A 23,387-nucleotide genomic window follows, 5' to 3' on the forward strand; every position below is an offset into this window, starting at 1 on the left:
AGCAACGTTTCAGGCCACAATATGATTTGGCCATTTGTCAAGCCAGTTTACATTTGCTCCTTATTTGGGCTGGATTAATAAAGAAATGCTTGTTGCATTGCAACTGGAATGCCATTTGCAATTGTTTTCCCCCCTCTCTGGAGCTTAGTTTGTGGGTTGGCCGCACCCCCTAGTCCAGAGTCTGGAGCCTCCTGCACCTCAACAAGCTCCAAGATATGAAAGTAAGAAAGAAATAGGAGGAGGAGGATTTGCATGTGCAACAATAGCGGTCCGCAAAGGGTCCCTTTGAGATGAGAAGTGTTTTGTGACGCCAGTTGCAATGAAGCAACAATGGGACAGAGTACCTTTAAGAAATGGCACCCAGGTGTAAGAATGGCCGAGTGATATAGGGTGGCCTATAATGTCCTTAATGTTTTGTACATGTGTCACAGTGCTCCTACCTGGATACGCTGGAACCCCAGGCGTTGGCTCTGAAGCAGACAAATAGGGTGAACAATTGAGGGATTTGAAGAAATATTTGAGTCCAGACCTTGTGATGAAGTTTAATGGCAGCTTTACTTTGCATGAACGTTTCTCCAAACGGTATACAGACTTTATCTTGGTTCCAGCAGGCTTTAGCATTATCTCTGGCAGGCAAACAATCTCAACTCTGCTACATTGGTTTCTCTTTGGCTCTGCTGTACTAACAGACTTAAGTGGAATCTCTGCTTCTGCAGGATTGTGCAACTTTTCTCTGTAGTCTGACTCTAGGTTATGCAAGGGAATAGGTAAGAATCCTGGCAGCTCCAACATGGAGTCTCAACCAGAACATACCAGAACTCCCTACCTCCTACTGGCAGCAAACAGGACTCACCCACTTCTGACCAAGAAAGGGGGGGAGAATGGAATGGTGAGCTCCATTCTCCCAAGTGTAGCTCTGCCATAGTTGCTTCTACCTGCTGGTGAAACAGGCACATTACCTGAACAATTACATAACATTATTATAAATGCACAGTGTCTAGGGGAAATAAATGCATAAGATAACATTATATTAGCATTCACAGATATAATCAGGGCGTAGGAGTGGTAATGCCACTTGGGGGCATTGACCATGGTGAGAGAGAGAGAGAGACATGGAGATGTAAGTCAGCTAATGCATTCCAGACCCTGCTACTTCAAAGGAGAAAAGAGTAAAGTTGCCCTATGCACTCCAGAATAACGGACACTACAAGCCACAGTTGCTAGAATCCAGTTATTACTCAAAAATCACTGAAGCAGATATTTTAACCAGAGACATCTGAAGGCGAATGCCATACTCATCTGCTTTTCTCATATTGAGAAATCTGGGAGGACTTTGTACTGTGCAAAAAGATTTGTTGGATATATTCAATTTGGCCTGGTCCTGGACTCTTAACTCCACATGCTTTTGAATAGGCTCATCAGCTGTAATACAGCATGGCAATGCTTCACTTTACACATATGATAGAAAGAGGGGTGAAAGTAACACTCTGCCCTGCTTCTTTTGGAGATATTTTCATTGAGAAGGATGTGGAGGGGGTAGATGGGCACCTGGTGTGGGAACCAGACTGACACAAACATGGAGGTGTCAACAGGACCTGGCCTTGTTGCAAAGTAGCTGCGTCAGTGCTGCTGCAGAAAAGAACATTGACCCAGTGGACAGTGAAATACATGTACTGTCTAGCTTCTCCAGTTGTCGATAGTAGTGTTTACCTTGCTAGAAAGAGACAACTACAAGGAGAGGCCAATGTTCTCTGCTACATTGCTTCTTTATAGAAATAAATTAGGCAGCCCAATAGGAGGGGTCAGAGAAGACAGAGATGATGCAAGAGAAGGTTTTATTCTAGAGCTACAAAGAAGAGGAGAAAAATGAATGTGCAGTAAATAATTGTAATGGTTTGTAATGTAACGTCTTTTCTTTGTAGTCGCCATGTGCACCAGTAAGAAGAGGCATGGCTGGCATTGGTTGGTAGGCACATGGCTACCAGGAAGCAGTGTGCTGGTCCTGCTTCCTGCCAGGAGGGGGAGTTCCTGTCTAGCTACAGAGAGAAGATAAAGCACATGCCAGAGTTTCTACTCCTGGAAAGGAGATTCTTCTCATGTGAGACCAACACTCAAGGGAAATGTCACCGCCAGACATCTGAGAAGCTCTGACAGACGTTCTTCAGAACCTCCTGCTTGAGGTTCTTTTGTTTTGCTTTCGTTTTGTCATCTTGTTTCCCTCTCTCAGCTGTCATCTAGTTGCACTGATTGCATCCCTTTAAATCCCCTCCCATACTGCATCACTTTGTGGTTTATACAACTTCATGGAGTGTGTACATGCTGGATGCTACAACTTATGCTTCTACAGATAAGTCTGTTCATTAATTTGTGTTTTCCTGTTTGCTTGATCCTAGGTGACCCTGATTCCCTCCGTATTAAGTGTAGGGAGCCGGTGGTCATGTCCCCTCACTATTATAGGGTGTTCAGGTGTCATACAGTCGAGGCACGAGGGCATGCAATTTTCTATCATAGAGATCTTTGCATGGGCTGAGAAGACAGGGAGAGTTTCGGGGCTTAAATAGGGGTCTCCCTTTTGTTCCTTAGTTTCGGATCAAGCCAGTCGGATCCTTATTTGTAACTTCTTGTTTTCTGTTACACCATCCGTGACAGGAAATCAGCAAATTGTGCCTCCAGAAAGCATCAGAGTGACCAGACAGCAGAGCGATCAGTGAAATACATCAATACAGTATATAGACACTTTTGTAAGGTGAGGGACTATGGTTCAGACATCCATCACTGTAGCTCCATTTTCTGTTGACTGTGGCTTCATTTTCCCCTGAAGATGCTGCTGGTGCGGCAAAACATGTTGGGGGAACTGCATATTTAGCTTTTTAATTTAAGCAACAAAATGAATGAATATATGTGGTAGGGTGTAATGCAGACACCCTGACTACCTACAGGAATGAATAAATGAGACAGTGGACAAAATGATGAGGGACAGTTAGTCACAATTATAAGATTAGTTAACAGGATGGTATAGTGCTAACAACTCCTACATAAGAGCTAGAGGCTACTAGATAGTAGGCTGCTAATTGGGTGGCAATAATAACAGCTAATATTGACACTATTTGATACTATCTGTTGCAAAGCAATACAAAGTGAATATAATCATAACATAGTGAATATAAGGGATATGAAGTTAATATCCCAGTGGATCCCTTACACCTGAAAAAGACAAAAATACACTCAGAGGGTCACTTACAAATTGTATTAGTGTTAGTATCTTGGGCAATAGACAATTTCGACTTTAGGTATATGTTTATTAAATGTAAAATTTTATAAAAATGACCTGAAACAGAAATTAGATAGCATTTGGCTTTTCACTCTGTATTACCACTACTATGCAATGAAAGCCCGCAAATACACTCAACAAAAATATAAACACAACACTTTTGGTTTTGCTCCCATTTTGCATGAGCTGAACTCAAAGACCTGAAACATTTTCTACATACACAAAAGACCCATTACTCTCAAATATTGTTAACAAATCTGTCTAAATCTGTGTTAGTGAGCACTTTTCCTTTTCTGAGATAATCCACCCCACCTCACAGGTTTGGCATTTTAAGGTTCTGATTAGACAGCATGAGTATTGCACAGGTGTGCCTTAGGGCTGTTTCACACGAGCGGATGCCGTGCGTGACATCCGCTCCATGAATGACAGCCAAGACCCGATGCGGACTGTAGAAACACGGAGCATTAACATGATTGATAATGCTCCGTGCCTCTCTGTGATCTCTTTACTACGAAATCACAGTGACAACTTTATCTCAATGTGATTTTGTAGCAAAGAGATCACAGAGAGGCACGGAGCGTTATCAATCAGGTTAATGCTCCGTGTTTCTGCTGTCCGCATCGGGTCTTGGCTGTCATTCACGGAGCAGATGTCACGCACGGCATCCGCTCGTGTGAAACAGCCCTTAGACTGCCCACAATAAAAGGACACTCGGAAATGTGCAGTTTGATCACACAGAACAATGTCACAGATGTTGCAAAGTTTGAGGGAGCATGCAATTGGCATGCTGATTGCAGGAATGTCTACCAGAGCTGTTGCCCATGCAATGAATGTTTATTTCTCTACCATAAGCTGTCTCCAAAGACGTTTCTCAGAATTTGGCAGTATATCCAACCTGCCTCACAAACGCAGACCACGTGTAACCACACTAGCCCAGGACCTCCACATCCAGCATTTTCACCTCCATGATCGTCTGAGACCAGCCACCTGGACAGCTGCAGCAACAATCGGTTTGCATAACCAAAAAATTTCTGCACAAACTGTCAGAAACCGTCTCAGGGAAGCTCATCTGCATGCTCGTCATCCTGATCAGGGTCTGGACCTGACTCCAGTTTGTCGTTGTAATCGACTTGAGTGGGCAAATCCTCACATTCAATGGCATTTGGCACATTGGAGAGGTGTTCTGTTCATGGATGAGTCCTGTTTTTCACTGTTCAGGGCAGATGGTAGACAGCATGTGTGGCGTTGTAAGAGTGAGTGGTTTGCTGACGTCAACATTTTGGATTGAGTGGCCCATGGTGGGGTGGGGTTATGGTATGTGCAGGCATATGTTATGGACAACAAACACAGGTGCATTTCATTGATGCCATTTTGAATGCACAAAGATACCGTGATGAGATCCTGAGGCCCATTGTTGTGCCATTCATCCACGACCATCATCTCATGTTGCAGCATGATAATTCACAGCCCCATATTGCAAGGATCTGTACACAATTCCTGGAAGCTGAAAACATCCCAGTTCTTGCATGGCCAGCATACTCACCGGACATGTCACCCATTGAGCATGTTTGGGATGCTCTGGATCGGTGTATACCACAGTGTGTTCCAGTTCCTGCCAATATTCTTCAACTTTGCACATCTTTTGAAGCAGAGTGGACCAACATTCCACAGATCAACAACCTGATCAACTCTAAGCGATGGAGATGTGTTGCACCAGTAAGGAAAAACTGTGCACATTTCAGAGTGGCCTTTTATTGTGGGCAGTCTAAGGCACACCTGTGCAATATTCATGCTGTCTAATCAGCACCTTGGTATGCCACACCTGTGAGGTGAGATGGATTATCTCGGCAAAGGAGAAGTGCTCACTAACACAGATTTAGAAAGATTTGTGAACAATATTTGAGAGTAAAGGGTGTTTTGTGTATGTAGAAAATGTTTCAGATCTTTGAGTTCAGCTCATGCAAAATGGGAGCAAAACCGAAAGTGTTGCGTTTATATTTTTGTTCAGTGTAGAAGGGTGGTGTCATCCTGTATTCCTTTCCAAGCACCAAGGCCTTATAATGTTTTGTGCTTCAGAATCTACGCGGGCGGAGGTAGAGTGCGGGACTTGTGAAGGAGGTTCAGCAATCAGACTTTGTTCTGTAGACGGAGTAATCTCAGCAATTGGCATCAAGACTCGGATTTGAGGCTGGAAAAACCACTGAAGGGGGTCAAGCATGGAAGGCAACTCTGTTGCAGAGATGTCGCAAACATAAAATTTTCAGTTTGCGAACAGCGAGCGCAAATTTTTGCAAATGTTCGGGAACGGGTGAACCAGGCGAACCGCCGATGACTTCAATAGGCAGGCGAATTTTAAAACCCACAGGGTCTCTTTCTAGCCACAGTAGTGATGGAAAAGTTGTTTCAAGGGGACTAACACCTGGACTGTGGCATGCCGGAGGGGGATCCATGGCAAAACTCCCATGGAAAATTACATAGTTGACGCAGAGTTGGGTTTTAATCCATAAAGGGCATAAATCACCTAACAATCCTAAATGTTTTTGAACAACGTGGTTTAAAACATCCAGTGTGTGTATACGATCAGGTATGATGTTGTATCGATCAGGTAGTGTAAGGGTTACGCCCGATTCACAGACATTGACAGACCAAACTCCCCTTTTAATGCACTGCAAACAACCGCAAGCAGTCCATTTGCCCAACCGCAAACTTCCCATGTGCACAAGGTTGGATACCAAGCTAGCCATGTCCCGTTGATGTCATTGAAGGTTTCTTCCTCCACCCAGCCACGTACCACACCAAGGGTCCCCGAAAGGTGAATTGAATTGATTTTTCGAATGGGGAGATGGTTAAAAAAACGCTGGCTCCCTCCCCTTTGTTTAAATCCACAGTCACTGCATCTGTGCCGTGCAATTTACTGTCCCACCCGATATGAGTGCTATTTTCTATAGTTCTCTCTTCTCATCAGTTTAATCCTTATACCAGGGATTGCCTTTTGTGAAAAAAAATTTAGGCCGGGTACCTTCGACTGCCTTCACAGTGGCAGACCAAACTCTGATACACCAAACTGAATTGATTTTAGGAACCGGGAGATGGAAAAAGCAGTTTGGTCGGTCCTCTTACTCCCAAGTTGGGGCACTGCGCGTGCACGGAGCAATGTGCTGTGACACCCTGACCCCATACGAGTGGTGTCTTAACTAGTACTATTCCTATCAGTTTAATCCCTGTTACGTCCCCTATCCGGGGACATGTGTAACGAACCAATACAACATCCTGAAATAATTTTGTTCTGAGCTCTGTACTTGATTTGTATTGGAATTGTTGGGGATTTTTTTAAATTGTCTGCATTATTTCTAATGAACTATTAAGAGACTTTATTATGATTTTTTTATTTTATGTATTAAAAACCCATACAACTTAAAAAAAAGAAATGAAAAGAAAATTAATGATTTTTTCTATGAAAAATTATCCAGCCGATCGCTTTTAGTCTGATCATAATGAAGCAACGGCCTTATCATCTGGGGTGTGGCAACATTGCCAACACACTCATAGAGGTGATGATCGCTTCATTGTGATACGCAAGCCGCTTCCTCACAACAAGGTACCAATCACGAAGGGGAATTGACACATGTATGTGCCTTTTTTTTGTTTAGTTTTTGCAGCCACAGTGCAGCACCAGAGGCCAGAAAAATTAGGCATGTACACATGCCTGAAAAACAATGTTATTGTTGCAGCCGCTGTTGTAGCAGCGGCCGGAAAAATTGATGTTTTCCAGGCAGAAAGGTGACTAAAACATTGCGGATTGAACCATAGTTGGTGGCAGAGAATTCACAAAAGTCATCCAGTATGCAGACATTAAATACAGCAGCGTGGGGACCATTTTGAGGCCAAGGCATGTCATCAGGCCTTTTGTTAGTCAAACGTATCCCCCACTGTCAGTCCCTTCGGAATCCATGCCTCATTCATCTTAATGAAGGTGAGGTAATCAACACTTTTTTGACCGAGGCGACTTCTTTTGTCAGTGACAATGCCTCCTGCTGCACTGAAGGTCCTTTCTGACAGGACACTTGAAGCGGAGCAGGCCAAAAGTTCAAGTCGGCACACCCACAGGTCAAGTCGGCACACCCAGTAGTCAGGGGGTTCATCGCTCCTCAGAGTGTCGATATCTGCAGTTAAGGTGAGGTAGTCTGCTACCTGTCGGTCGAGTCGTTCCCGAAGGGCTGTGGCGATGCGTTGGTGCGTTGGACTGAAAAAGCTCTGCATGTCCTCTATCAACAACACATCTGTAAAGCGTCCTGTCCTTGCCGCCGTGGTCGTGGTAGGAGGAGGATTACTTTCACCTCTTCCCCAGTTTGATTCCCATTGTGCTGTGACATCCCCCTTATAAGCTGTGTAAAGCATATTTTTTAGTTTGGTTTTGAACTGCTGCATCCTTTCTGACTTTCGGTAATTTGGTAACATTTCCACAACTTTCTGCTTATACTGGGGGTCTAGTAGCGTGGCCACCCAGTACAGGTCTTTCTCATTCATCCTTTTTACACGAGGGTCCCTCAACAGACATGACAGCATGAAAGACCCCATTTGCACAAGGTTGGATGCCGAGCTACTCATTTCCCGTTCTCGTCCTCACTGATATCATTGACGATCTGTTCTTCCACCCAGCCACGTACAACACCACGGGTCCCAGATAGGTGACAACAACGAGCACCCTGGGATGCCTGCTTGGTTGGTCTTCCTCCTCCTCAAAACCACATTCCTCCTCTGACTCCTCTTGCAGCGTTGCCGCAGGTCCGGCAAGCGATGATGACAAGGCTGTTTCATGTGGTGATGGTGACCACAACTCTTCCTCTTCCTCTTTACGCTCATCTACAGCCTGATCCAACACTCTTCGCAGGGCACGCTCCAGGAAGAAAACAAAAATGGGATGAGGTCGCTGATGGTGCCTTCGGTGCGACTGACTAGGTTTGTCACCTACTCAAAAGGACGCATGAGCCTACAGGCATTGCGCATGAGCATCCAGTAACGTGGCAAAATAATTCCCAGCTCCGCAGAGGCTGTCCTAGCACCCCGGTCATACAAATACTCGTTGACGGCTTTTTCTTGCTGGACCAGGCGGTCGAACATTAGGAGTGTTGAATTCAAACGTGTCGGGCTGTCGCAAATCAAACACCTCACTGGCATGTTGTTTTGGCGCTGAATGTCTGAAAAGTGCGCCATGGCCGTCTAGGAACGCCTGAAATGGCCACACACCTTCCTGGCCTGCTTGAGGACGTCCTGTAAGCCTGGGTACTTAGACACAAAGCGTTGTACGGTGAGATTCAACACATGTGTCATGCACGGCACATGTGACAACTTGCCCAAATTTAATGCCGCCAACAAATTGCTTCCATTGTCACACACCACTTTGCCGATCTCCAGTTGGTGCGTGGTCAGCCACTGATCCACCTGTGCGTTCAGGGCGGACAGGAGTGCTGGTCCGGTGTGGCTCTCTGCTTTCAGGCAAGTCAACCCCAAGACAGCGTGACACTGTCGTATCCGGGATGTGGAATAGCCCCTGGGGAGCTGGGGGGATTCGGTTGATATGCAGCCAGACGCCGCAGCAGAAGAGTACTCAGCCGGGGAGGTTATCGTAGAGGATGGAGTAGAGGGGGTGGCAGTAGGCCTGCCTGCAAGTCGTGGCGGTGTCACCAACTCCGCTGCAGAGCCACGCATTCCATGCTTGGCAGCCGTCAGCAGGTTGACCAAATACGCAGTGTACATGATATACCTGCCCTGACTGTGCTTTGCAGACCAGGTATCAGTGGTCAGATGGACCCTTGCACCAACACTGTATGCCAGAGATTCCATGACTTCCTGTTCAATCACTGAGTAGAGGTTTGGGATTGCCTTTTTTGAAAAAATAAATTTGTCCCGGTACCTTTCACTGTGGTGTCCCTGTGGTGTGAGCGTAACAAGCCAATGTCACAGAGTCACCCCCTTGCCCCGCGTCTGACAGCTGGCTTGACAGAACTATTAGCCCGCCAGCTTTTACCATACCAGCTGGTGGAGTCTGAGGCCTTCAAAAAATGTGTCGCTATTGGGATACCACAGTGGAAGGTACCTGGACTAATTTTTTTTTCTAAGATGAATAAGGCATGGTCAGGGACTGACAGTAGGGGATACGTTTAACTAACAAAAGGCCTGACATGCCTTGGCCACAACAGCGGCTGCAACAATAACATTGTTTTTCAGGCATGTGTATATATATAAAATAAAAAAAAGCAGACTGATGTACCAGCCCTAAAAAGGGCTTATTGGGGTGCTGTCAGGACGCTGTCTTTACACCAGATGAGTCTGTGGACACAGGACACTGCCCTAGCTAACGCTTTCCCTATTGAATCAGCAGCAGCTACACTCTCCCTCCTCTCACTAAGAATGCAGCTTCAGAATGAATCTAAAATGGATGCTGTCCAGGAGGTGGGCGGGTCTGGGAGGGAGGGTCTGCTGCTGATTGGCTGCAATGTGTCTGCTGACTGTGAGGTACAGGGTCAAAGTTTGCTCAATGATGATGTATAGGGGGCGGACCGAACATCGCATATGTTCGCCCGCCGCGGAAAACGCAAACAAGCTATGTTCGTCGTGAACTGTTCGCTGAATAGTTCGGAACATCACTACTCTGTTGGAGTCTCGGTTTCTGGAGACAATGGTAGCTTGGGTGACTTATCCACTTCTGGCTGTCCTGAACAGGTTCCTTCAGGCATTTCTTGAGCCTGTTGCGGTGTATTAGCTGAGTACCTTTATCTTCTCTCTGGATTTCATAGACCTCCGATGAGGGGACAGCCACTACTGCATGTGTCTCGCTGTCCCAGCAACTATCCAGCTTGCTCACTGGGTGATGGTTTCTGAGCCAGAACTGGTCTCCTGGTTATAAGGGCTCAGCATGTGCATGTAGATCAAAGTCCTGTTTTTGTTTTTGCTGGGCCTTCTCTATTTTGAAATCCACTATTTCTCTGGCATCCTTTAGGCACATCAGATGCTCTTTGACCTACTCAGATTGGGGAAGGAGTGTTTCAGAGTCCGGCACAGGGACATCAATGGCAAGGTCTGTGGGTAAATTGTCCTGTCTTCCGAACATAAGGTAGTATGGGGTGTACCCGGTGGAGCAATGAGTGGTGTTATTGTACAGGTACACTAATTCAGGGAGAAGCAAAGGCCACTCAGCCCTCTTGTGAGGTGGCACAGCCTTGAACATATCAATAAGTGTCTGGTTTGTCTTCTCTCACAGCCCATTCCCCTGAGGGTGATATGCAGTGGTTCGAATGTGGATCCTTGATCAGTGAGTATCTTGTCAGGACACCCATATGGCAGAATGAAGCTCTTCCACATAGCAGCTGCTGTAGTTTTAGCAGTTAAGTCCTTTACAGGTAAAGCCATGACGAACTTGTTGTAGTGGTCTATGATTGTCATAGCATAGGTGTATCTGGATCTGCTGGGTTCCAGTTTCTCGTGGTTGATTGCCATGATTTCCAGAGAACTCCTACTCACTGTTGGATAAAGGGGGTCATAACTTTCTCCTCTAGCCACAGCACAGGTGGGACACTCCCGGCACCAGGTTTCAATATCACTTCTCATGCCAATCCAGTAGAAACACCGCCTGATGGTGGCTTCCATTTTTTGGGTTCCAAAATGACCAGACCTGTTATGGTACAAGCCCACTACCATCTTAGCATCTCTTCAGGGCACCACTATCTAATGGAGGTGCTCACAGGTGACTGGATCAAGTGTTCTCCTGAGGAGCAGATCTCTTTGTAGGAAGAGTAGTTTCTGTCGTCGCAGAGGTGAACCAGCTCCGAATCAGCTGTCCACTGCCTGATTCTCTCCGGTACACGCCCACTGGTAAAATAATCCAACAGTTCTCCGATGACTCTACTCTCTGCTTGTAGTTTGAGCCAGAGCTTTTTCTCAATTGGAGGTAAGGGACCACAGATCTTTGGAGGCCTGATGTCTAGTGTGTAGAGCTTCCTGCCGGGCAAATCGGGAGTATAACATTGGCATTTCCACATCTTCCCACTGATCATCATTAGAAATTAGTTTCTTCTGGACAGGTAGCCTGGACAAGGCTTCAGCAGTCTGGTACTTAATGGTGAAGTCGAAGTTCGCAAGTCTAGAGGCCCATCTTTGCTTCAGAGCTCCCAGACGTGCAGTGTTCAAGTAAGCCAACGGATTATTATCAGTGTTGACAGTGAAAGACGTGGCACTAGATAATCCTTAAATTTCTAAGTTACAGCCCATACCAAGGCTAGAAATTTTAGTTTGAAAGAGCTATAATTCTGGTCATTCCGCTCTAGCTCTCGTAAAGACCTGCTGGCATAGGCGATGACTCTCTCAGTTCTTATTTATGTCTGAGATAGTATGGCTCCTAAATCTTTCTTACTGGAATCAGTGTAGAGCCAGAATGGCAGCTATAGTCAGGGTAGCCCAAGACTGGTGGCTCTGTAAGTTTTTCTTTTAACAGTTGGAAAGTGGCTTCTCTCTCTTCGTTCCACTCTACTGGTATCTTAGCATTCTGACAGCCTTTAGGATGACCTTTTAAAAGCTGCTGGATAGGCTCCGCAATTTGAGTGAAGTGCAGGATAAATCTCCAGGAGTAACTTGCAAATCCAAGAAAGTTCTTGATTTCTTTGACTATTTTAGATGCTGGTCAGCTTTGTACTGCAACTATCTTATCAGGGTCCGTTTTCACGCCCTCCTAACTCACAACATGTCCCAGATATTTAACTTGGGGCTCCAGTATGTGGCACTTTAAAGGCTTTACTTTCAATCCATATTGGGCCAGGGTCTGGAGCACCTCCGCCAAGTGCTGTAAATGCTCTTCGTAGGTCTTGGAGTAGAAATCACATCATCCAAGTACATAAATACGATTTCAAAGTTTTTGTGCCCAAGAGATCTCTCCATGAGTCTCTGAAATGTCCCAGGGGCGTTGCACAGCCCAAATAGCATGTAGTTGAACTTGAACAGACCCATTGGGGTAGTGAAAGCTGTTTTCTCTTCATCTTCTGGTGCCATGGGGACTTTCCAATAGCCACTGGTTAGATCCAGGGTGGAGAAATAATCAGAAGATCCCAGGGCTGCTAGAGACTCCTCAATTCGAGGCAGGGGGTATGCATCCTTGTGTGTAACATTGTTGATCTTGCGGTAATCCACACAGAAATTGATTTTTTATTTATTTTTATCAGGACCAGATAGGAGATAAGATGCCTTTATTGTCACTGTACAATACAATGTAATACAATGTACAATACAATGAAATGTTGTATACCATACCAGAGGGGCAGCCCAGGGACTGTGACTATCCTGGTTGACGTTAGCTGTCTTCATATCCTGAGCCATCTTCTTCACCTGCTGGTACAGGGTGGGAGGCACTGGCCTGTATCTCTCTTTGATTGGAGGAGGAGTGCCAGTTGGAATAGTGTGCTGTATTAGGCTAGTTTGACCATAGTCCAAGGGGTAAGTACAGCATGCCTTTGATCTGTTCGGCAGAGGTTGTGGCACCTCCAATATGTAGTTCAGCCCACCAGGGCTGCTGAGGCGGGTCTTTGGCTGCATCCGCTGTTTGGAGCGTAAGTTGGGCCGCAGCATTTGGGGGAACCTGGATATCCTGCTGACGAACGTGATATAGACTCGCCACTGGATAGTACTTTTTTAATTCTATAGCTTCACTTAGATTGACCAAGCGTTTGGGTACATTTTCGTGCAACACAGTGACCAAGCTCCTAGCAGCTAGGACAACAGGATGATCTTGTAGTTGCAGGGGTTCCACGAGGGACAGGTCATTCTGACCTCGGACACCGATACAAGCCTTGCACCATATCAGGGTCTCTGCTCCATGCTGGAGTCTAATAGGCTGAGCATCCTTGATGTGAACAAGACAGATTTCACCCTGTCAGTTGCAGAATTTTTGTTGGGTAGCTAGCACCTGGATGGTCTGGTTTATGACACGTTGAATTATACAGGGTGCGGTCAGTAGGGTTTTCTTCAAGGCTTCCAGCACTTCAGTGTAACAGTTGCCGAGTACATTCATACCCAGGACCACAGGGCAATTTTCATCTTACGGGACCTGGATCATGACTACCCCTTGGTTTGGGAGTTTGGTATCTTCAATCTGGAAGGTAGGTCCCAATAGCCTAATATAGGCACTGGTTGGCCATTGGAAGCTATGATGTGGAGCCAGGATTCCAGGGGTTGTGTCAGATGGGCTCTGTTTCGGCATCTTTCGAATGCAAATTGACAGATGGTAGTCACTTGAGACCCAGTATCAATCAAAGCAGAAAACATTACTCCATTGATGCTAACTTCAACCATGGGGCGGGCATTCACATATCTAGGCATAAAGGCTGGATCTTTGGGACCTAGTATTCTTCCTCCTGAGGGGCGGTCCTTGGCCTCAGGGGATACCCGTTTTAAAGGCCAGCACTCCCTTGTGCTTCCTGGTGTCTCGATACCCAGGATCTAACAAAATACCGGTCGGCCAGTGCTGATCTGCACCAAGAGACCACACTACACCGGTCTACGAGAAGAAGTCCCTTTCTCAAACTTGGGCTGCTCTTCCAGTTGCTCTAGCTGCTTCCTCATCCTCTCCATATTCTCTACTACGAGGGAGACTTGAGCAGTCAGGGCTGCGACAGCATCTGGGATGGGCGCCTGAGCCCCATGCTCAGCTATCTGGCTGTGGGCAGCAGGTCATAGACGTTCCATGCCGTCTTGTCTTCAGGAGGTTCAGACTGGTGACCTTCCCCTAGTATGCCAATAGCAAGTTCCTTAAAATCCAAGAAAGGGGTATCTGGATGCTGAGATAACAACATCTACAGCTGATGTTTGAGGAGTTTGTCGAGGACACCTTCAATAAACTGCTCTCTGAGGGTTTGATCTTGTCCCTCAGCTTCACGGGGATTTATGTGGATAACAGCCCTCAGAACTTCATGCAGGGACAGGGAAAAGTCTCTCAAAGTCTCCTTTGACTGCTGTTGCTTCCAAAAGAAGCGCATCTTAAAGGGATTCTTGTCACGAACTATGGATCCGATCGCTCCGGATCCCACAGCTGTGACGTAGTGGTCTGTGACGGAGTCTGCGCACACACAGAGACCTCACGTGACCGGGGTATTACCATTCGGCTAACACCCCCCCCACTACACTTCGGTAACTGCCACCACGTGGGTTACGAGCCGACTATCCGGGTCATTCACTATCACACAGATCAGTGGATGAACCGGATATCACTTACTGACCAACCGCAGTCAATCACCCCCAGCTACAATTCCTAAATGCAATTTAACTAACTACCTGGTAACGTCTCTTCAAAGGCAAGGTACGTTGTTCAGCAGCTTAGAATATGGAAGACTTGGCCATTTAGATTTTATAATCTTTAATAAGAGGTAAAAAGCAGTGCATACAAATCTAATGAAAATGACTATAAATCTACAGAATAATAATAACAATATAAATAATCACGACAGTTCAAATGAAAGGGAAAAAAGATGAAAGAATACTTAGTTTCTCTGGAGGGTTTCAGATGGTCGTTCATATGTCCTTTTTGAATCCTTGCAAACCCTGTTCAGTATGTATCAGGGGAGACCCTCAAAGTTCTTCTGATACAGGGATATGCCGTCAATGTCCAATTAAGTGTCTGGTGATGTTCCATGGGTCTCTCTCCTCTGTCCTCGTGCGCGGATTTTTATGAACTCTTTCATGGGCAGGAGACTTACTCCTGTCAGCCAATGGCAGCAGAGTGACTGTGAAGCCTAGGGATTGGCCTCCAAGTGTTTTATGACCCCATCAAAGTTCAGTTCCTACAATGAGGATTATACTTAAGCCCGTATCTCCCTGATACATCGGCATATTTTTATATAGAATACATATTTGCGATCCTTTTTTATTTAAATACAGAATGAGACCACACATGGTAATGCTGGGACCTGTAGTTCTTCTACCACCCATAGGTCAGTTACAGAATCACATCCTCTTGTCATATTTGATACCCAATTAACCACAATACTCTGTAGAGCCTGGATCTGGTGTCAGAAAGGGCATAAGTTGATTCATAAATGAAATATGAAAGTGGACTGGTTTTATGCCAAGAGCTAATTAAGGGGCTATTAGCTCTCCTCAAACCAGACCTGGAAATTAATGACGTCACGCTCCTGCCAGGCTTGACAGCGAGCTGATCTTTATCTTAAAGGACAGGATGAGCTGGGCCTGGTATAGCCTTTATGACCTTTTATAGCCGGCCTCACAGAGTAGTGGTAATAAAAATGTCCATCTATATCATAGGTGACCCAGGCTTCAGGAAGATGAGAGTTCACAGTTTTTTTTTACATATGCCAGAAGCATATAAGATGGCTACCCAGAGGAATTATGTATGTATGCCGGCACAATTCTGTCACCACATTTTACCTCTTACAGTAAAACATAGCTACTTGTAGGTCTCCCTGAGCTGTATTAAATGATGCCCTTATTAACTAATAGTCTTGATTTATTTCTTTATTAAATCGATTTTAGTGATATGCTAATGACTTACATAAGGTGCCCAAGGGGATGTCCTTTCCTAACTTGGTGCCCAGCCGCACCCCTTGGTTCGGTGCCCAGCGCCGCCTTCCTGAGTCCAGCGGCGCCTCTAATATAATATATTCAAGAGCCGGCGCGCTGACGTAACCCTGATCCTGTTTGAAATCCCACACATGCGCACTACACACTGTAGTCTGCGCCCGTGCGGACTACAGGCAATTTCATCGTCGAGCGAAGTGTGCATCATTTTTTTTTTTATCAGATCTTTTTTATTTAGCGTTTACAATGTAAATACACTGTTGTACAAATCACAAACAGAGAAGACACAGAGACATACAGTCATGTGAAAAAATTAGGACACCCTTTGAAAGCATGTGGTTTTTTGTAACATTTTTAATAAAAGGTTATTTCATCTCCGTTTCAACAATACAGAGAGATTAAAGTAATCCAACTAAACAAAGAAAACTGAAGAAAAGTCTTTTCAAGATCTTCTGTAAATGTCATTCTACAAAAATGCCTATTCTAACTGAGGAAAAAGATAGGACACCCTCACATGTATTCCCTCTTAAATTGGCTCAGATCTCACACAGGTATATCACACCAGGTGCACATAATTAGTAGATCGTTACTCTGCATGTTGAATGAGGCTTGCCCTATTTAAACCTCAGACATTTAGTTTGGTGTGCTCCTGACTGTTGAAGTGAGAGTGAGCACCATGGTGAGAGCAAAAGAGCTGTCAGAGGACTTCAGAAAAAAGATTGTAGCAGCCTATGAGTCTGGGAAGGGATTTAAAAAGATCTCAAAAGATTTTGAAATCAGCCATTCCACTGTCCGGAAGATAGTCTACAAGTGGAGGGCTTTCAAAACAACTGCCAACATGCCCAGGACTGGTCGCCCCAGCAAGTTCACCCCAAGAGCAGACCGCAAGATGCTAAGAGAGGTCTCCAAAAACCCTAAAGTGTCATCTCGAGAACTACAGCAGGCTCTGGCTACTGTTGATGTAGAAGTACATGCCTCTACAATCAGAAAGAGACTGTACAAGTTTAACTTGCATGGGAGGTGTGCAAGGAGGAAACCTTTGCTTTCCAAGAGAAACATCGAGGCCAGACTGACATTTGCCAGAGATAAAGTTGACAAAGACCAGGACTTCTGGAATAATGTTCTTTGGACAGATGAGTCCAAAATTGAATTATTTGGACACAACAGCAGAGGACATGTTTGGCGTAAACCAAACACAGCATTCCAAGAAAAGAACCTCATACCAACTGTGAAGCATGGAGGTGGAAGTGTCATGGTTTGGGGCTGCTTTGCTGCAGCAGGACCTGGTCAGCTCACCATCATAGAATCCACGATGAATTCTACTGTGTATCAGAAGGTGCTTGAAGAACATGTGAGACCATCAGTTAGAAAATTAAAGCTGAAGCGGAACTGGACCATGCAACATGACAATGACCCAAAACATACTAGTAAATCAACCAAAGATTGGCTGAAAAAGAAGAAATGGAGAGTCCTGGAATGGCCAAGTCAAAGTCCAGATTTGAATCCCATTGAGATGCTGTGGGGTGACTTGAAAAGGGCTGTACGTGCAAGAAACCCCTCAAACATCTCACAGCTGAAAAAGTTCTGCATTGAGGAGTGGGGTAAAATTTCCTCAGACCGATGTCGAAGACTGGTAGATGGCTACAAGAACCGTCTCACTGCAGTTATTTCAGCCAAAGGAGGTAACACTCGCTATTAGGGGCAAGGGTGTCCTATCTTTTTCCTCAGTTAGAATAGGCATTTTTGTAGAATGACATTTACAGAAGATCTTGAAAAGACTTTTCTTCAGTTTTCTTTGTTTAGTTGGATTACTTTAATCTCTCTGTATTGTTGAAACGGAGATGAAATAACCTTTTATTAAAAATGTTACAAAAAACCACATGCTTTCAAAGGGTGTCCTAATTTTTTCACATGACTGTATTTCTCATAAGGCTAACATCAATCAAGTTACCCAACAGTAAGTAGTACTCAAATTTCCACCCATCCCCCCACCCTTCCCTTCACACCCCAAGTTAGCATGAAAATTACAAAGGCATACCGCTACACATTCCTATTCAGACGTCGAAACGACAGCCACGGTTCCCATAGTTTCTCAAACTTTGCTGGGCAGCCACGCTTCTGATACACCACTCGCTCGTAACTTAGCATCGTGTCAACTGTACTTAAGAATTCGCCTAAGGTGGGCGGCGCTGTCTGTATCCAATGCAAGGCGATTAACTTTCTAACAACATATAACACTCTTCCAATTGCTAATTTAAGTATCTGACTAGTGGCCAGTTCAGAGACATAACCCAACACACACACTCTAGGGTCAGGCGGTATCCGTACCTTGTAAGCGTCCTGTATAGTCTGAGTTACCATCTCCCAGTATCTCCCTAACCTCTCGCACGTCCACATCATATGCAACAAATCTGCAGAATCTACAGAGCACCTTGGACATTCAGCTGTCGGTCTAAAACCTATGCAAAACAAAAAAAAACGGTGTCTTGTAAACCCTGTGGACAATGAACAGCTGTGAGAGTTTACGTCCTTCACTCAAGGAAGAGAGAGGTATCGCCTCCAGTATGTCAGACCATTGGTCATCAGTCAGCTCGCCAACATCTTTTTCCCATTTAACCCTAGCTGCCAGCGGATGGAACAGTAAAAACTTGTCGAGCAACAGCTTGTATATACAAGAGATCATACCTCTCCTAACCCCCCTGTATAGAATCTGGTGTAATGCGGCATCTCGCCCTGCCACCACAGTCGCGCCCCTAAATGTGGAGTTGTATGCGTGTCTCACCTGAAGGTATTTATAGAAGTGGGCTCTAGGCAAGTCATATACCTCCTGCAATCTGGCGAAGGACATGAAGTTTTTATCTTCCAGAAGGTGGCCCAACCGCAGAATACCCTTCCTTCTCCATGCCCCAAAATCAGATAAGGAGAGGAACTCAGGCAGCACGGGATTGTCCCACAGTGGAGTGTACTCCGTATTGCCTACAACCCCTCTCAACAGTTTAACCCTGTTCCACGTGGACTGCATAAAGTGACCCAAATCCCCCATCGGACCACCTTTCCCGACTCCTTTAGTCTCCAATATCAACATAAGGTCACTAGAGGACAAGCAATGAGTAAACAGCTGACATGTCACCTCACTCAATTCTGATTCTAACCACCCTTAAAAATGTTGGCATTGTGCAGCCAGAAAGTATACCCAGGGGTTTGGCACTGCAAAGCTCCCTTCCGTCTTAGGATACTGCAACGTTTCAAGTTTAATTCTCGGTTGCCCCTTTCGCCATATGAGCTCCCTGAAAGTAGCATTAATTTGATCAAATTTGGACTTTGACAGCCAGACCGGGGAATTATGTAGAATATAGAGTAGCTGGGGCATCAACACCATTTTAATAAGATTCGCTCTACCCGCCACCGACAGGTACAGTTTACACCATGCCTTGACTTTATTTCTAAGTTTGATAACCAGTGGGTCAAAGTTAAGGCGCTCAAAGTCCCGGATTCTAGGGGATACATGGATACCCAAATATTTAAAGGACGCTACGCATGGAATATTTCTTTCTCGCACTGTCCGCGACTGCAATTGCCCATCAAGCAGCATAATTGCCGATTTACCCCAATTTAGACCCGACAGGGCACCGAAGCGGTCAATAATCGTCATAGCTGCATCCAAGGATGGACCAGTGTCTCCCAGGAAAAGCAAAGTATCGTCCGCATACATCGCCACTTTATTGTTAACTGTTCCATATTTGAACCCCCCGAATGTCTAATGACCTACGAATCGCTGCGGCTAGCGGCTCAATCGCAACTGCAAATAGCAGAGGCGACAATGGGCACCCCTGTCTAGTGCCCCGGCCCAAACGGAACTTGGTGGACACCCCACCATTCGCCCTGACACATGCTTTGGGACTAGAGTATAACACTCGGACCCAGGATACGTACTCATCTCCAAACCCCATATGCGCCATAACTCTCCACAGGAACCGCCACTCGATGCTGTTGAAGGCCTTGGCCGCATCTAAAGAAAGGATAGCTCTATCTCCAACATTTTCAGCTGGGAGTTGAATACTGGCGAACACTCTCCTTATATTAATTGACGTATATTTCTGAGGCATGAAGCCAGTCTGGTCAGAGTGTATGATAGACAAAATCACTTTAGACAGACGCGTGGCCAATACCTTCGCAAGCAACTTAACATCAGTGGAGAGCAAAGAGATCGGTCTATATGAGTCAGGGAGAGAGTGATCCTTGTCCGGCTTAGGAATGACGACTATGAGCGCCTCCTGCATAGACGGGGGCAATACCCCCCCCCCCTCTGGAATATTTGAATACCTTCAAAAGTTCCGGGAGCAACACTTCCGCAAAGGTCCTATATACTTCCGCCGGGAGCCCATCTAAACCTGGCACCTTATCGTTAGCCATAGCAGCTAGTGCCGCCCTCAGTTCCTCCAACTCAATCGGCTCCTCTAACCGCATACGATCCTCCCTAGACAGCTTAGGAAGATTCAATGAAGACAAAAAGGCGTCAATCTCCTCATCTGAACAGGTTACCTTGGAAGTATACAGAGAGGAATAAAAATTATTCAGTATATTTAAGATGTTTTCAGTATCGCGTCTCAAGACGCCAGTAGAATCTATCAGGTCAGTAATACATTACAACCCTTGCTGAGCTTTTGCAATAATCGAGAGCATATGGCCTACACTCTCCCCTTCAGTAAAAAACTGTTGCTTGTAAAACATTTGTTTCCTCTCCGCAACTTCCAAGAGGTGACACCTCAGCTCCTCCTGCCTAGTCTTTAAAGCATTGCTTGTTAGATCAGATGGGTTCAGCACAAAGGCTTCCTCCGCTAGTTTCATGTTGTCATGTTTCTGTAAATCAAGCTGTCTAGATTTAGATTTGATCCGACTGACTGATTTGATAAGGGAGCCCCTGAGGAAGGCCTTCATCGCCTCCCAAACAACTATCGGAGACGCAGACCCCTCATTAATACTAAAATATTCCCTAAGGGATTGAAGTGTCTCGGACGTGTCACCCATCAGTGTTAGCCAAAAAGCATTCAAACGCCAGTATTTAACCCCCGGCCTGGCTGTCTACGAAATATCAAGGGCGACACTAAATATGGAATGGTCTGATAAGGTCCTGGCAAGATACTCTGAGTTCCGTACAAATGGAAACATGTGAGCATTCACCAAACCCAGATCTATTCGCGACAGGGAGCCATATGTCGAGGAGCAACACGAGTACTTCCTGTCTGAGGGGTGGGTCTCTCTCCATACGTCCGTCAGACCTATCTCCCTCAGTAGTCCCGCGAACGGGGTTTCACCCGTACTACTACCGCGAGCTGTGATCTGGCATCTATCAAGCGAGCTGTCAAGCACATTATTAAAATCTCCCACTATTAACATTGGAAGTTCAGAAAATTCTGCCATAAACTCCATAAGCTTCCTTAAAGGCACCGAGGAAAATGGCGGGGGTATATAGATTGTCGCCAACACCATTCTTAAACCATGAACCACGCAGTAAATCCCAATAAACCTACCCTCCTCATCCACACGGACCCTAAGGCATTCAAAGATAACATTCTTATGGAGCAGGACACTAACCCCCCTGGAATGCGAGGAGAAGACGGAGTGCACCGAATAACCCAGCCACGGCTTTTGCAGAACATGTACAGATTGTTTGGTCATATGCGTTTCTTGCAGACATATTATTGCTGGCTGATATCTAGATAGGTAACGGAACAGACCATATCTCTTCGTAGCATCCGCCATTCCCCTCACATTCCAACTAAGTATTCTTGTAACAGGCCCCATAAGAATGCATATATAAAGAAAAGTACGTTAGGGATCCACTCATCTCCACCTCCCAGCAGCTGCAAGAAAAAGTAACGTCAATCATCAGATTACAATCTCCTATCCCTTCCCCACCTCCCACATCAAGGTGAAGAAGGACTGTACGTTTCAACATTTTAGAATTGGCAACAATAACCCATTTGACAGTATTGGCCCCCACTGAGCCTGGCCGGGAACATCATGGAATATTGGACTTGCAAATCTCTCAGCCTCCGTTTAATCTCCACAAAGCGAGCCCTCTTCTTTTGTACATCCGACGAATAATCTGGGAACAGAGACACCTGAACCCCGTTGATTTTCAAGTCAGGGTGAGACCTCGCAGCCCTCAGTATAGTGTCCCTGTCGCGGTAGTACAGGATTTTAGCAAGTATTGGGCATGGCGGACGCCCTGGAGGTAAGGGCCGGGTAGGGACCCGATGTGCTCGTTCAACCGCATAAAGTGCAGAGAGTCCATTATCACGGAATTTTTCCGCAAGCCATTTTTCAATAAATTCAGTAGCCTCTGGGCCTTCAGACTTCTCAGGTATTCCCACGAGCCTAATATTATTGCTGCGGGAGCGGTTTTCAAGGTCGTCGGTTTTTGCATAAAGCGCCTCTATTTCCTTAGACACAGCCCGGCTCTCTCTCTGTAGGGTAACGGCCCCATCCTCCAGATCCGAGACCCTCCTCTCTACCTCTGAGGTGCGTTCAGCTACCTTATGCAGGTCATGACGAATAATGGAGATATCAGCTTTTAGGCTTCCAATATTAATATTCATGGATTGGAGGGTGACATTACAGTTAACAATAGCAGCCATTATATCCTTCAAGGTAGGCTCAGGGGCATTGATCTCTGGCAGACTCTTCTCATTGCTGCACAGGCTAGTGCTCGCCCCCCCCCCCCTCTTGCTGGCCGAGGGGCTGCTGCTCATCAGCACAGGGGCCATCCTGCTCCCCTATGCCCTCATGCACTGGTTCCAGGGCGTCATCTCCTTCTCCCCACTCATGGCTGGGGGACTGATGGGGCCCGCAGGTCAGGCCAGTCCTCCTCCTCGGCGCCATCTTGGAAGCGGCTCTCCCTCTCATGTCGGCTCGGCGTCTTGCCCCTTTTCGCCGGCATGTCGCTTGAATATTGCACCGGACCGCTGCCAGAGTAAGTCCCCCGCTTCTCCTGCTGATTTCAGCTCAAAACGCCACCACTGTATGGATAAAAGGTAGGATTTTCGCCGGAGCTGGTGCGCCGTGCGTCCTACTCCATGCGCCGCTAGGCTCCGCCCCAAGTGTGCATCATTTTATACAGTTCGGGGAGACCTACAAGTAGCTACAGTATGTTTTACTGTAGGGGGTAAAATGTGGTGACAGAATCCCTTTAAGCTCGGAGGCGGTCCTAGTTTCAAAGGTGGTACTGAGTCGGTATAGGATCTGCTCAGCTGTTTTTCACTCTGGCTGAGGCCAGGACTTGACCTCCCAAAGAGCAGCTCACTATAACTGGTCAATCAGGATTTACACTTTCTGGTCCTGCATTACTGGATATAGCCTAAAGGTGGCCAATATTTTATCACAAAATTCCCCGAGTGAATGAGGCTTTCCTAAATAAAGTGGGAGCCAAGGTGCCCCAAAGTAGTATGGCATAGAAAGAGGCATGATGCAGGTGGCTGCAGCTGCTGCTGATTGATCACTGTAGTCTAAGTGGGTGCTATCTTTGCTATCAGACATG

The 23,387-nt window shown here is 46.0% G+C and overlaps 1 protein-coding gene across 1 annotated transcript in view; it reads right to left on the reverse strand.

Moving 5' to 3' along the window:
* LOC122934001 (vomeronasal type-2 receptor 26-like) overlaps nucleotides 1-20,785 on the reverse strand; it is a 44,558-nt gene extending 23,773 nt beyond the window's left edge. Inside the window, exons 1-2 of the mRNA XM_044289119.1 lie at nucleotides 20,540-20,785; nucleotides 20,246-20,389 (exon numbers count right to left, since the gene is read on the reverse strand). Coding sequence (XP_044145054.1) covers nucleotides 20,246-20,389; nucleotides 20,540-20,785 — 390 coding nt within the window. The remainder of the gene's footprint in view (nucleotides 1-20,245; nucleotides 20,390-20,539) is intronic.
* Between the last annotated feature and the right edge of the window lie 2,602 nt (nucleotides 20,786-23,387).

Source organism: Bufo gargarizans, chromosome 4 (genome assembly GCF_014858855.1).
Source record: "Bufo gargarizans isolate SCDJY-AF-19 chromosome 4, ASM1485885v1, whole genome shotgun sequence".
Taxonomy (NCBI): domain Eukaryota; kingdom Metazoa; phylum Chordata; class Amphibia; order Anura; family Bufonidae; genus Bufo; species Bufo gargarizans.